The 15,330-nt window shown below is 44.8% G+C and overlaps 1 protein-coding gene across 5 annotated transcripts in view; it reads right to left on the bottom strand.

The window, feature by feature from the left end:
- Positions 1–410: 410 nt before the first annotated feature.
- The window catches only part of SNCAIP (synuclein alpha interacting protein), a 320,048-nt gene continuing 305,128 nt past the window's right edge, over positions 411–15,330 (bottom strand). For 4 of the 5 annotated variants that reach the window (XM_029619986.1, XM_029620002.1, XM_029619978.1 and 1 more), the window contains 3 exons: positions 13,044–14,109; positions 4,782–4,852; positions 411–1,956 (listed from right to left, as the gene is read on the bottom strand). In XM_029619986.1, coding sequence (XP_029475846.1) covers positions 1,872–1,956; positions 4,782–4,852; positions 13,044–14,109 — 1,222 coding nt within the window. In that variant the 3' untranslated portion in view covers positions 411–1,871. The remainder of the gene's footprint in view (positions 1,957–4,781; positions 4,853–13,043; positions 14,110–15,330) is intronic. The other variant, XM_029620011.1, reaches the window with a different exon arrangement.

Raw genomic sequence — 15,330 nt, forward strand, 5'->3', positions numbered from 1 at the left:
CTGAGGACTGGTGCTGTGACGGCTGGGTTACAGAGAGAGGAGAATGAGGGAATAAAAATGAAGGGAAATTCTAAGGTAGCTAAAAATGAAGGCTGATGGTTTCATAGCCCTAGTTGGAGTAGGTTTGGATTTAACTGGTACTTCAAATGAGTAAGTGGAAGTTAGTGAGTCACAAAAACAAACTTGAATCAAACTTCCTCAACTCTTTAAGAGTAGGTATCAACACAGGATTGGACTATGGGACCAGAGGTATGGGTTTCCTTGTTCCACTGAAATCATCTGATGGAGAATTACTGCTGAAGACATAAAAGGACAAAATATAGCAAAGAAATCACTGAAAAAGCTAAAACATCAAAACACAAATCTGCTGAGAAATTCCCTACACAAAGTAGGGCAACTAAACTGCTTTATTTATTTATTTGTTTGTTTGTCAGCATCCCAGGGTTTTGGTGATGTTAGGAAACCATACAATTTACAGTCTTGCGGTATATAGTGTGAACAGAAAGGCTAAATGGAACTGCAGTTCTTGTACGAATGAACATGATGGATGTTACTAAACATTTTGACTGTTGGCGCTCATGACAGCAGTTGCTCTAACTTGAGTCAAGAACTGTGAATGCTTTTCTTCTTGTGTGTTTCAGTCAATGTGACACAGCCCTAACCTGTAGCACCCCAACAACTCTTGATACTGATGGTGAGACTGTAACACTCTACCCCTAAAATAAGACTTTTGTATCAAAAGGGGGAATAAATCATGATGTCTCACTAACACTTAGTGGTAATGAATAAAAAAAAACAGACGTACTAAAGCTTTGCAGATGAGAACTTTGTACTGTTTCATTTCCTGGCATCTTTCCCTATTATTGTTCCAACACTTAGAAAAAGTTCACAAAAGATATTTTGAAACTGAAAAAATTCTTTACCGATGTGTGCTGTGTATGTTCACACAGCTATAATTATGCAGCAAACATACTTTACATATTTAAATAACTAAACACTCCAGAACATAATAAGCAACAGTAAAAATGATGGAAGTGCTAAACAGTGAAGGAATTAAACCGCATGGACAAGCTGACACAATGTTAACAGTACTACACTATTTCATTTCCAAACAAAAGGAAATAATGTCAAAATACACAGACTAAATCACATAAAATACAATGCCAGTGACTTACACAACAGAGTAGAGAAGTCAATGTCCTTTGTGCAGTCTGTCACTAAGGAAGAATAACACTTGAATATCAATACTGTAATCCACCTAGAGGATAATTTTCAAAGGCATCTATGCAAGCAAAAACCTATTTACCTGGGTAGAAAAACACTTTTGAAAACTGTTCTGAGCCCTCCCTCCCCCCCACGTGTGGTTATAAAAATGCATGCTGTTGTACAACGTGTGCACATTTGACCACATTTAGGAAAGGTACTCCTGGTAGGAGAGGGATTGGAAAATAGCATGCGTAGATTGTATTAGCAAATCTACACCTGTGATTTCCCTTTGAAAATTAGGTATATCCGAGGACTTTGCATCAGGGCAGGAAGTTTGAAAATCGCCCCAAAATAATGAACCAAGAACATAATGTGTTCAGTGAGCATTCTGAAGATCTGAGGTTGTTAGAACTTCCCAAACCACTGCATTTTTTCATCTATGCCTACAAATAGCATACCTTACAAACAAGTGGTAAATACAAGTTGGTGTCATAAAAATGTTTTCTTTTCTTTATTGGTCTAATAGCAATAGAAAGTTAAGGCATCCTAAGATCTGTTTCTGCTGGTGAAACATAATGTGTCATTCATGCTACTACTCTCCAAGAGATATTTTAGGCATTTAAAATGAAGTCCGATTAAAGGCAGTAAACAACAGGAGATGCAACTTAGAGGAAAAGCTCCTGCAGCTCTTTATCTTCTATGCCCATTTTGTCCAGTGAATTCTTCATTCTTCCATTGATGCCATTACGCCTGGGGAGAAAAGAAAATGGTTATAACAGACTCAACCACTGCAATTATAAAATGGCTTAAGAACTGAAGATAGCTAATGGAATCCTGGCATTCCTTCAGAAGTTAAGAACACAAAATCCTTACCATCTAAAACATGACCCTGGAAATGTAGAAACTTTTCCGCTGTTTAGCTGCCAAGTAGTTCTTTTATGCAGTTTTGAAAAACATTAACATTTATCTTAAATTCATTTAAAATATACCTGTTCATAATTTTAACAAACTGCTTTGAAAATCATGGGGGTAAATATTTAGTCATTGAGGGGCTAGTTAAGTTAGCTGGATACACATACCCGGTTAACTTAACTGGGATATTCAGCAGTCCAGCCGCATCGCTGAATACACCTGGATAAGTTAGAGCTAGCCGGATATTTGGTATCCAGCTAACTTTAGCCTACCCTACGACACGTCTAGAGTTAGTCAGTTAACTGGCCAACTCTGTTCCTCCCTGGAGCAACCTATCTCCCGTCCCAAAAATGCCCCTGATTTACCTGGCTAATTCATTATCCGGCTAGAATTTAGCTGGATAAGCCTTTTACATATGTGGCTAAGCTATTTAGATGGATAACTTTCTTGTTATCCATCTAAATGGCTTTTGAATATGTATCCCTATGAAGTTTAAAGCAAGATAATAGCCTTGGAACCAAAGGTTAGAAGACTACTATAAAATTCAATGTTTTGTTCACCAATTTTGTTGTAACATGGACTCTATAACAGGGTACCATCAAGCTAGGCTGAAATAACATAGTGCAACATTTCATCTTTGTGAGACTTTCCTCATTCCAAATGATGTCAAACCTTCACCGAGGTGTACTGCGTTCTGTTCGTACATCTCACTCTACATGAAAAACTGGCCCCTAAACCATAAACCACCACAACACCTCACCTTGAGCTAATAGGTGCCCCTTCTATAGAGATATAACTAGACTACTATGAGGGCCTTTTAGATAGTCTCTCTCTCTCTCTCTCATATTATGGTGTGGTAAAACATGCCCCTTTTTCTTAGCACATGCATTATTATCGCATTTTGATGAATCTAGGGGTTAATTAGCTCAAGAGGCCTCTTAAGATTTGTGATGATTTATTTTATAGTTGTCCTTTCATGTCTGCTACAATGCCTTTATTTCTTTGTATTTTCCTCTGTATTTGTTTATTCAAAATACTAAAAATGTGAACATAAAAAAAAACTACATACAATTTACAAATCTTCCAGGCTAAATTACTCAACACATGTATATTAGTAATTAGCTTAAGCACATGATGATACACATTTTGCAAGCAATCATTGAGATGCACATGCACTTCCAGAGCCCTCCTGCAGGTGTTACAGAAAGGTTTGTGGGACTTGGAAGAGGGAGGTAGGCTTGGCCCTGATTTTTACACATGGCAATAGGACAACAGAGCGGATACAGCCTGACATTTTCTTTTTAACTTGGTGGTAGTTTAGTGGCACTGGGGGATCAGGCTGCTGCTGGCCCAAGAAGATTTTTTTTTTAACTTAACCAGCTATATATATACTCAAATAACTGTAGGACTCTTCTCAGGCACATCCAGAGTTAGCCGGGTGAGTTATCCATCTGACTTAATTCTACCACAGAATACCTTCAAATTATCTGGATTAATTTTATCCAGATAATGACTTACCGGGATAAATGTATCTGGTTAGAGGGGCTGGAAATTTAAATCTCAGGGTTTGTCTAGGTAAATCAAAAGTTACCCGGACAAACCCCTTTCAATATGGTCCTCTTAGGTTTTTGCAATCATGACAACAAATTTGATTTCCACAGTCATCTAAAACTTAACTTTTCTTTGGCAGAGACTGAAAACCATGACAAAATTTGCTAGACCACATGGAACACTTGTGAGGACAGTTTTGGTTTATGTAGGCTGAGCTGAGGTTGCCAAATTTAGGGGTTAGTGATTCCTATGGTATTTTCCCCAGCGGTAAAATACTGTGGCTTGGCTGAGCCCCCTACCCTGATAGAACATGTGATGATGGCTCCACATCCCAGGGTCGCCATTTTATAAAAGGCCCAAGTGGCTTGCCTATGGCGCCTCCTCAATAGAGTGAAACCCCCTGTGTTCTACTGAGACCTTTGGCCAACTCCCTACATCCCCCCCCCCCCTCCTCACCCTGTGAGGCAGCCAAAAGATAAAAGTTCCAAAAAAATATGTATTGTCCTTTGCCCAGTCCTGGCCTCCCTTTCAAAACCCTGCCCCCTTTCAAAACCCTTCTCCCTTGGTGTAAAATAAGCTCCTCCCCCACCGCTGGCTCACCCAACCCCTACCTCAGTACTCACAAGTTCCCTAGGGCTTCGGGCTTGGCATTGTCATTGTAAAAATGCTGCTGGTCAGCTGCATAGACGCTTTCACCCGATCAGGTTTATTTTTTATGTTGCTGTCTTGTTTGTAAAATGTTATATGATTATGTATGGCATTTTGTGATCCATACTGGACAATAATATTGGAAGCTAGAGGACCAAAAGAATACTCAGACCAATAAAGTAAATACAAATAAATGTGTGGTATTTGAAATACCATGTGTTATCTGTGCATTACGGTATTTAGTGCATGGTAAAGCCCTACTGCAGTTTAGCAAATGACTCCCTTAGATTGCTCACAGTATCAGCAAAAACTGAATACACATTTTCAGAGGTGATAAGCCAGCCTGGTGCATGGGTGCAGAAGCCCCCACGTAAAGAGTTAAAGAATAACAAAAAGGAATGAATAATTAAAAAAAAATCAACAGGGAATTAAATCCCACACAGTCTACTAGCATCAACACATACCATGCACAGTTATGAAGTTGGTCCTCAATCATTGCAAGAGAAGAGAAATTGGTGCAATAGATATTAGTGTCCTGGAGGAGAAGAACAATGTATAAAAAAAAAAGTGAAAACATGCATCAAGCTACTGCATGCAGGAGTTCATGATATCAAGCACATGGTCAGGGGTTACAGAATCTTATTTTTGGGGGGGGGGGGGGGTGAGGATGAGAAGGGGGAAGAAAATCAAAAGCTTAGCAAGATACCTTTACATGCAATCATAAGCTAACACTCATTGCAGAATGACACAGTCGTAGCTGCTGTGGCACAATGATTTAATTGCCATCTGACAGATAGAACATGCAAACGTGGCAGCCTGGCACCATTTTATCTTAGTATCTATAACACATATATCCTCATCTCATCCAGAGACAACCTTTTTTTTGCAGTGGCAGCTAGTTTCCTACAAAATAAGTGGTGTGATAAGATGAAATCTCCCCAATCCACCTTTCCTCTCACTTTCTTTCTTCCTTCCACTGTTTGCAGCCCTTCCTCTCCACTTTTCATCTTCACCCATCTCTTTTCTCTATTGCAGTGGCAATTCTCAGCTAAACCACTTCACTGACTCTGTGGCACTAAAGGCTCCATCCTGTTTCTTTCCTGGGGCCCCAGGCTTGCAGCAGCAGCATAAGCTCAGCTCCTCCCAGCTGTGAGGAGTTCTCTGGCGGTTGCATCTCCTGCTCCACTAGCTGGGCTCCCTCACTCCTGCGCTGCAGGTTAGCTCCTCCTTCATAATAAATGTTTGTGTACAGACAGACTGGATTAGATACAGTGCCTGGTTATGGGAAGGCTGCTACTGGACAAAGGATCTCTCTCCTCCACAGATCCCTCCTCTTCCCAGTTTTCCTTGGTAAACAGTAAACACGGTGACTCAGAGAGCACTCATCAGTATGGCTCCAACAAGGGAAAGAGAGAGACCTGGGGCAGTTCTTCAGAGGGCTAGTCCTTTTTAAGAGGAATGTAGTTTGGTGGTACAATTCCACTATTGCACATTAACATCAACCATTACTGATTTTTTTTTTACAAACATTTCTTCCAAAAATTATAATTTTTTTAAAAATATCTTCCTTTTCTCATTTGGACCATCATATAGTGGGCATCATAACCATCTATGCACTGGATTCTAGCTCTGCCTTTATCTTTGAGGGTCTTTTTTTTTTTTTTTTTTTTTTAATCTCTGTATGAGTTATGGAAAATGCTAGCTTTTAACACACAGTACTTCTCAATGTCTGGGCACAGCTATGGGGGTGTATTAAGTTTGCTGCTATTCTTTAGCATTCACATCCAGTTCTCAAATCTCTTTTCTTTCTCATGCATTTATGCTGCTGGGTTGGTGTCCTGTTGGGATGAGAAGAGCTGTGCAAGTGCTAAATGTTAATCTTATTACCACCACCAATCAGGAATGCCGGAAAAGAGCTGTGCAATAGTTCTTGCAAAAATGTTTAAATTCAGCATCATCTTGGCCTTACCTCTCTCTTCTCAATTTCTGAAATGTTTTAATCTACTTTGAAAGCAGATCTTATACATGATGTCCACTTTTCCCCTCTGGACCCATGGAACGATTTAATAAAAATGTTTTTTTTTTAGAAATTATTTGCATTTTTAAGTCTGCCATGGCTCCCAGCATTAGGTTCCTTTACAAACCTCTGCCGAGAGGATTCTGTGTAGTGCAGAGAATGGCCCTGATGCAGTATGGGATGGTTTCCTGCTGTTGCTATGGAAATATTGGCCCCTACTGCACTTGGGTATCTTTGGCCCATGCATCATCAAGCCATTTGTCAGTGATAAACAATTAAAAAAACAGTAATTTACAGTAATTCTGTATTACACAAAAAAAAGCTCTTTAAAACACCACCAGGAGGCCTCATTTTTTTCTTCCAATATCCACACTTTTGTCTGCTGTTGTCATGAAATTTTTAGGTACATTGTTTCTTATATTACAACAAATCACTCTGTATAATTCCAAGTCTGTGAACATAGAAATAGAAATACATTTTTAGCTTGTCTATTTCCGCAGCGCTGAACTAGCTGAGGGAAAACAGAGTTGCTTACCTGTAACAGGTGTTCTTCGAGGAAAGCAGGATGTCAGTCCTCACACATCGGTGACATCAATGGATGGAGTCCGGCAAGGAAAACTTATGTCAAAGTTTCTAGAACTTTGACTGAGTCTCTCTGAGCATGCTCGGCATGTATTATATCACACATCCATGTGGGGAGCACTCAGTCTTATAACATAGAACTGAGGAATAAAAACTTGAATAAAATAAGAGTAAAACCTGCAAAGTGGAAACCCATTTCCGTGGGGTGGTGGTCAGGTTTTGTGAGGATTGACATCCTGCTCTCCTCAGAGAACACCTGTTACAGGTAAGCAAATCTGCTTTCTCTGAGGACCAGCAGGATGGCAGTCCTCACATATGGGTGAATCCCTATCTACAGGTGGCCCTCCTAAACAAAAAAGGGAACCAACAAAAGGAGTGCCAACAGGTATAACAAGAACAATGTTTTGTTGGTAACAGGCAGGGGGCAGCCTGAACAGAAATAACAGGCCCCTAGGAGGGAACAGAGTTGGATTCTACACCTCAAACAAGTTCTTAAGGACAGATTGGCCAAATCTACTGTTGCGAGAGCCTTCCCTATCCAAACAATAATGAGATGTGAATGAATGGATGGAACTCCACTTTAAAGCCCTGCAGATCTCCTTCATGGGGACTTCTCACAAGTGGGCCACTTGTGCTGCCATGGCTAGAACAGAATGTAACTTGATATGGCCTCCAAGATGTAATCCTGCCTGGGCATAACAGAAGGAGATGCAGTCTGCTAGCCAGTTGGAAAGCATCTGCTTGTTTTGATCAAAAGAAACAAAAAGGTTAGATGGACTGTTTATGGGCTTCTATCCAATCCAGACAGAAGGCTAAGGCTTATTTGCAGTCCAAACTGTGCAGGGCTCATTTGCCTTGCTGCGAATGGGGCCTGGGAAAAAATGTTGGCAGGACGATGGATTGGTTATGATGGATGTCTGACACTGCCTTAGGCAAGAACTTTCAGGTCGATCCAATAAGGCTGCGGTAGAAACAGTGCGGTAGTGTCAGGCGCACCCTTCCTCCCCGCACGCACAGTTCTCTTCACTAACTCCCCGATACTCTCCTCTAATCGCATGCAAATGCATGCCGCGGCTTTAAAGCGGTAGGGAAGGGTTATGGCCGCGTAACCCATTTTACTGTATAGGCGCTTAATACAGCGCCTATACAGTAACCAGGGTGCGCTGGTACCTGTCATTTCAAATGACATTTGAAATGACAGGTACCAGGAAGTGTAAAAATCAAAATTTTTAAATACCTGTCGGAGGGCCGCGTGGGTCCAGGCGGCCGGCGGGATCCGGGGGGGCGGTGGTCGCGTGTTAAATCTAGGCCGTGGGCGGGTGGGCGCCTGTTCCGGGCGGCGGGGGGTGGACGCGCGTTAGTTTCAGACGGCCGCGTGGGTCCAGGCGGCCGGCGGCGGCGGGAGCCGGGTGGTCGCGTGTTAAATCTAGGCCGCGGGCGGGTGGGTGCCTGTTCCGGGCGGCGGCAGCGGCGGCGGGGGGACACGCGTTAGTTCGAGACGGCCGGCGGGTGGTCGCGTGTTAAATCTAGGCCGGGTCCGCACAGGCGCGCATTCACTGCCGGTGGGGGCTGCCTCTCCCGGCAGTGAATGAATTCATTCATCCAGGCGGAGGAGCCGGTGGCGAAAGCAGCCGGCTCCTCCGCCTGGATGAATTAATTCATTCACTGCCGGTGGGGGCTGCCTCTCCCGGCAGCCCCCACCGGCAGTGAATGAATGCGCGCCTGTGCGACCCCTGCGATTCGGCGCTCAAGGCAGTCACATGCCGTGACGTCACGCCTTGAGCGCCGAATCGCAGGTGTCGCACAGGCGCGCATTCATTCATCCAGGCGGAGGAGCCGGTGGCGAAAGCAGCCGGCTCCTCCGCCTGGATGAATGAATTCATTCACTGCCGGTGGGGGCTGCCTCTCCCGGCAGCCCCCACCAGCAGTGAATGAATGCGCGCCTGTGCGACCCCTGCGATTCGGCGCTCAAGGCAGTCACATGCCGTGACGTCACGCCTTGAGCGCCCAATCGCAGGGGTCGCACAGGCGCGCATTCATTCATTCACTGCCGGTGGGGGCTGCCGGGAGAGGCAGCCCCCACCGGCAGTGAATGCGCGCCTGTGTGGACCCGGCCTAGATTTAACACGCGACCGCCCGCCGGCCGTCTCGAACTAACGCGTGTCCCCCCGCCGCCGCTGCCGCAGCCGCCCGGAACAGGCGCCCCCCCGCCCGCGGCCTAGATTTAACACGCGACCACCCGGCTCCCGCCGCCTGGACCCACGTCGGCCGCCTGGACCCACGCGGCCCTCCGACAGGTATTTAAAAATTTTTATTTTTTCTTCTGACAGGTTTTATGTGTCCCACATCATTACATTTTCTCGATCATCTCTGTATCGCTTTTTTTTTAAATTGTGTTTTATTGTTTTTGAGTATCTTAAGCGGTGTCGATGGATTTATTACTAGACTCACAGTCCTAACTCCTACTAGGGGGAGGCGGTAAACTAACACGTTACGGCCGCGGCAAAACAGTGCGTTACTAATGAGAGAACCTGAGCGCGCGTTACGGTATCGGAGGGGAATAGCTAATTCCTTCATTATACAGCTAATTCATTCATTTACATGCCGGGTGCGGGAAGGGTTACGCGTCTGTTTTAAGAAGCACTACGGATGCGCAAAATTGGAGACTGTATCGCTGGTTTGCCTTACGCGTCCGAATTGTGCGCAGCGAGCTCGTTACAGACGAGAAATCTTCAACTGAACTTTACTGGATCGAGCTGTTAGGGTGCATGTATAAGACCACCCTATCATGGAAAACTTAGTGTAAGGTGGATAAGTCACTAAGGTCTGGAGCTCACTGATCCTGCAAGTTGAAGTGACTGCCACCAATAATATGACCTTCCAAGTCAGGTACTTCAGATCACAGGAGCACAGAGGCTCAAAGGGAGCTTTCATTAGCTGAGCTAAAACCACATTCATGTCCCAGGACATGGTAGGAGGCCTTAGGGGATGCTTCAACTGAAGCAGATCTCGCATGAACTGAACAACTATAGGCTGAATAGAGATGGGCTTACCTTCTACTCCATGGTGAAATGTGCCAATCGTACTCAGGTGAATCCTAGTGGAGTTAGTTTTTAGATCAGTCTCCAAAAGGTGTAGAAGATACTCAAGCAGTTTTTGTGTTAAGCAGGAGAAGTGATCTAGGGCTTTTTGCTCACACCACTTGGGAAAACCTCCTCCTCCTCAGTGCATTGAACTTTCTAGTAGAAAGTTTTCTGGAAACTACCAGGACCCAAGAGTTTTCTGGAAACTACCAGGATCCAAGAGAGGTTGTAGGATCATCCCCTCAACATCCAGGCCGTGAGCAACAGGGCCTGGAGGTTGGGATGCTGCTACCTGCCTCGATATTGGGTGATGAAATCCAGGGATGCCCCCAGTCTGATTGGTTTCCTGATGGACATATCCTGGAGGAGTGGAAACCAGATCTGTCTCGGCCAATGAGAGGCTATGAGTATCATAGTCCCTTTGTCCTCACAAAGCTTCAACAAAGTCTTTGACACCAGTGGAATTTGAGAATACATATACAGGGGGGTCTTCTGAGGAATTTGTTCAAGGCCCTTAAGTCTAGGATGAGACAGAGTCCCACTATTTTCTTTGGAATCAGGATGTACCGGGAATAAAATCCCTGCCCTCTTTGCCCTGGTGGAATGGACTTGACAGCCCTAGCCGTTAAGAGGTTGAAGAGCTCCGCAAAAAGTACTTCCTGATGTGCTACTGGTCCCCAATGTGGACTCGGGGGGGGGGAGGGGCAATTTGGCAGGGTATTCAAAAGGTTTTTTTTTGTACCCTCCATGGAAAATAGACTAGATCCATTGGTCAGAGGTTTATATGGGCAACCAGCTCACATAGAACTGCAGCCTCCCCCCAATAAAGGGAGTCCATCTTCTCAGGTAAGGCGGACTAGGCTATGATCCTGTGAGCCAGTCAAAGCTCCTTCCTAGGAGTTGACTGGGACGCCAGCTGGGCTTCGAGGCTCTCTGCTGCCTACAGCAGCCATGAGGGGACTGCTGCTGCTGCCAGGTTCTAGGAGGCGGAGGATAGTATTTCCTCGGGCAAAAGAAACTTCCTCTTTGCAGAGGAGGATGGGTCATGGGTGCCGGTGGAAAGCTGTTGGAGTGTCACATATTGCTTCTTCATCTGAGCCATCGCATCCTTTACTTTATCTCCAAAGAGATTCTCTCCACTATACGGGACATCAGCAAGTCGCTTCTGCACATTCTGACGGAGATTGGATGCCTGCTACCAGGCGAGCCTTCCGTCACAGATCCCAGCAGCAGAGACCTTCACTGCCGTCTTGAAAACATCGCAGATTGACCTCACCCTGTATTTTCTACTCTCCAGGTCGTTATGCACCAGTGTCCTGCTGCTGTTGAGGCAGCTGCTTGGCCACATCCTGCACCTGCTTCAGGATGCCCAACACATATTGGCTCATGTAGAGCTGGTAGACTGCTATGCAGGCAATAAGCATAGTGCCCTGAAATACTTTCCTTCCAAAAGCATTTATGGCCCTCCGATTCTTCCCCAGGAGCTCTGAGGAATGGGTCCAAGTGTGCTTGCCCTTTTTGAGTGCGGATTTGAACACTACAGACTGGTGTGGCAGCTGATGTTTGTCGAATCCAAGAGCATTCTAGACAAGATAAATGACATCCACCTTCCTATTGGTGGGAGGAATTCAGAGAGGGTGTTCCCACATCATCATCAGTAACTCTACAAGGATCTCATGCACTGGGACTGCCACAATCTCCTTGGGAAGCTTCACACACTGCAGGATATCCAGCATTTTATGGATATCCTCCAGTGGCTGAAGACGATGAACCTGACTTTTTTGACCTGGGGGAGGCAGATGATGACCTATCTCCGGCATCCCTAGCAGCCATTGATGCCAATGGAACCAATGGTCCCACTGATCTCAATGGCTCGGTGTCCACTGGTGCGGCTAAGTGGCTCCTTGATGCCGAGGCCTCCGATGGACTGGTCTTCTCCCATTGGCATTGGAGGCATTGGCAATGAGAAGCCTCCTCTTCTTGTCGAGCCAGATGTTATGCCCTTTAGGGGTTATCTGGATGAATATGCTGCAACCCTGGACATTGAGTGATGCCCCCAGGCAGAGAATACATCGATCTTGGGAGGCTCTGTGATTGACATAGTCCTTGAGCACTGGGGGCATGACTTAAACCCTGACATTGACATGTGGACTCAATATAAACGGGACACAAAATCAAACTCAATGGCGGCTGCCTACAATGGTCGGTGGGCACCAAAGGCACCACCGCACGGGAGAAATGACTGCAAAAATAAACTTACCCGAAACGCTGAAAAACCTGGCTAAGATGATAAAGGGAGAACTGGAAGGATGTCCATATCGTTTGCGATCGTGAAAAAACTGGGAAAGCTGAACTTTATTAGAAGTTAGCAAAAGGAGACTTAATCTTGCTGTGACACACGAGGCTCCGTGGAAAAGAAGAGACTGAGGGGACCTCACATGGATAAATGGTATAATGCAGCCAAACATGCTCAGATAGGCTCAAAGTTCTAGAAACTTTGACATAAGTTTTCCATGCTGGGCTCCATTTGATGGTATCATCCATGTGTTAGGACTGCCATCCTGCTTGTCCTTGGAGAAATCATAATCCCTCCTTTATTTGTCTGGGATTACGAGCATCAGTTACCAACACTAAGCATTCTTCAGCTGGAATTTTTATTTCCTATTTGCCAATATATGGACAATATTAGAAAAAAAACCCATCATAGCTTGAATTTAATCAGCTAGATTAGCTCTGCGAGAATCACAGACAAAGCACATAGTACTTGGCTTAATAAACTGAGCAAACATGGCCTGAAAATCATGGAGAGGGTTAGGTAGCCAGTACCATAGTCTACTTTTCACAGTGACTCATGGAGGTATATTTTAAAGCTTGCAAACTGGGCAATGTCAACCAACACAGCACTAGCAACAAACATGCCGCAGGACCTAACAATAGTGTGAGATTATTGCTACATTGAAGCACAAAAATACAGTTTTCAACAACTCATCACCCACCCCCTCTCCCAACCAATTGTTTTTGTTAGTTTTTAAAATATCACTCACTGCCTTATTCTTTGCTTTCGTCGCAGACACTGGGTTAGCCCTGGAATCCATAACCTTCTTTCCTAGAGAGGTAAAGGGCAGTGTGGATGTCTTGCTTACATTTGTCACTTGACAGTTATTGTTGTTGCTGTTCTGGTTGCCACTCAAAGACTCCATAATGGATCGAAAAGCCCCAAACGGTCTTTTCATCTGCTCCCCTGCCTCCCCACTAGTTGGTTGGACTTGCTGCAGGGCTTTACTGCTGCCATCTTTGTCATTTTCTTGACTTAGTTCGAGCTCAGCCTGTTCCACTTGCACCACAGGTTCCTCAAAGGTGACTCGGAGCTTTAAGTTCTGAGAAGTCCTGCGCTTTGAAGAAGGGGACTTGAGGGCACTCTTGGGGCTAGTAGCAGCCTTTTGAGCTGTGGCACTGTCGGCAACAGAATGAGAATTATCCCCAGCAATCTCCTTTCGAGAGATACTGCCTGCCTGGTATTGGGTTTCATAGTCGGGGTCGCTGCTCTCTGAAGTAGGGGATGAGTTATGACCATCCACTGATTTGGAGGCCCTGATGCCGAAAGGAAAGCGGCGCCCTGCAGCTGCCAATGTGTGCTTCCTAATCATCAGTTGCAAACTCTCGGTGCTTTCTGTGTTTTCCACAATTGGCTGCGGCCTGGACTTCTCTACTTTCCTGACAGGAGTGTTCTTCTGGTCCTCTGAATTGTTGGAATCTGTATCAGACTCGCTGAGGGACCTCTGCATAAGATGCCTAAGTCGGACCAGTTTGAGCTCTCTTCTCTCGGGCAGCATCCTCTTCCCACTCCGAGAGGGCACCTGGCCTTCCTGGAACTCCAGCGAAAGCTTCTGCGTGCAAACATTCTCGGAAATTTCCTTCCCTAGAAGCTGGCGTAAAATTTTGTCCGAGTCCTCATCTTTTGCTTTAGACCGTAGTCGTCCGGGGGTTCCAGTAGTACCAAGGACTGAAAATCCATTGTGGGAGCTGCATGGTTTGCCTTTCTGTGAGGACATGTCATCTGCATCACACATATTCTGCTGAAGTCCACCAGAAGCTGGTGACGAAGGTGAACTAGAGGCACAGAAAGGATAAAGAAGTACAAATAGTAAGTTTGCAGGGTATGATATCTTTGGCAAAAGTGATTCCTTACTATGCATCTAAAATAGGAAGCCCTGCCATGTCTGAGAAGGTCTTGTGAAGATAGATATGGCCATATCTAAGCAACTTACTTTTCTCCTAGGTAGGTACAGTGAATGCCAGTATCAAGTTATTTGATCTCCTGTGGTCTCATGAGCAACATAATACAGTAATATCCAGATTAAAATTCAGGGCACAATAAGGCAAAGTGCAACCTTAGCCAGTTTGCTGGCATGATTTTGAAATCATGCAGCTTTGGTCCATGGCTTTAATTCTCTTCAGCTTCAGGATGGCAAAAAGAAATCTACAAGAAAAAGTGCAGAGGACTTTTGCTTGATTTTTAATCTGAACACTTCAGTTGAAACCTTTTGCATGTATAATTTTTTCCATGAATTTTTTTGTCTTTCCAAAGTTTTGCGCTATTTCAAATTCATGCAAGCAAGCTGACTTTTTGCACCTTTGTATTTTTTTTTTTACCTACATTTGTCAGAAACATAAATCTGTATCTCAACTACCAAATACAGGGGCTGATGTAATAAGCCATGTTCAACCTGCCGCGGGTATTTGCGTGTGTAATTGCGTGCAATTTCCAGTGCTGACCTTATGCATGTATGTAATAACATGTTCAGCGCAGGAAAAATGCACGCATAGACCTGCACTAAAAACTTGTTGCAGGTTTTGCATGAATGCATGCAAATGACATGTAATGGAGACAATTATCCATTCATGGGCTATGCAGGGAGCCACATTAGCAGGGAGAAGGGGTAGTGCATTTTTTTAAGCAGGTTTTTAGCACCTGCATCAGAGCAGGAGTTAAATTAAAGTACCTGTCAGACAGACCATTTTTCTCATTGCTGACATTGGTGTGGGTGTGTGACTGGGCAGCTCTAGGGTAATCATGGATTATGTTCACTTTTTTCTGATGCTATGGTACATTTTGCGGGTCAGCCGAACAGTGGCAGAAGCCTTACAGCATGTCAGTGTGGCAGAAGGTGGGAGAGGGAACAGGCTGAGAGAAGGCAGTTTCAAGGAGGGTCTCCCACCTTCAGTCCCACTCCTAGATCACTAACTGTCTTGAAAGAGAAAGGCTTTTGCCTCGATAATCCTTGATCGTGGGTCTTCACACACTGGTGGGTTTTCTGTGCAAAATAGGGC

Source organism: Rhinatrema bivittatum, chromosome 1, assembly GCF_901001135.1.
Source record: "Rhinatrema bivittatum chromosome 1, aRhiBiv1.1, whole genome shotgun sequence".
NCBI classification, from domain to species: domain Eukaryota; kingdom Metazoa; phylum Chordata; class Amphibia; order Gymnophiona; family Rhinatrematidae; genus Rhinatrema; species Rhinatrema bivittatum.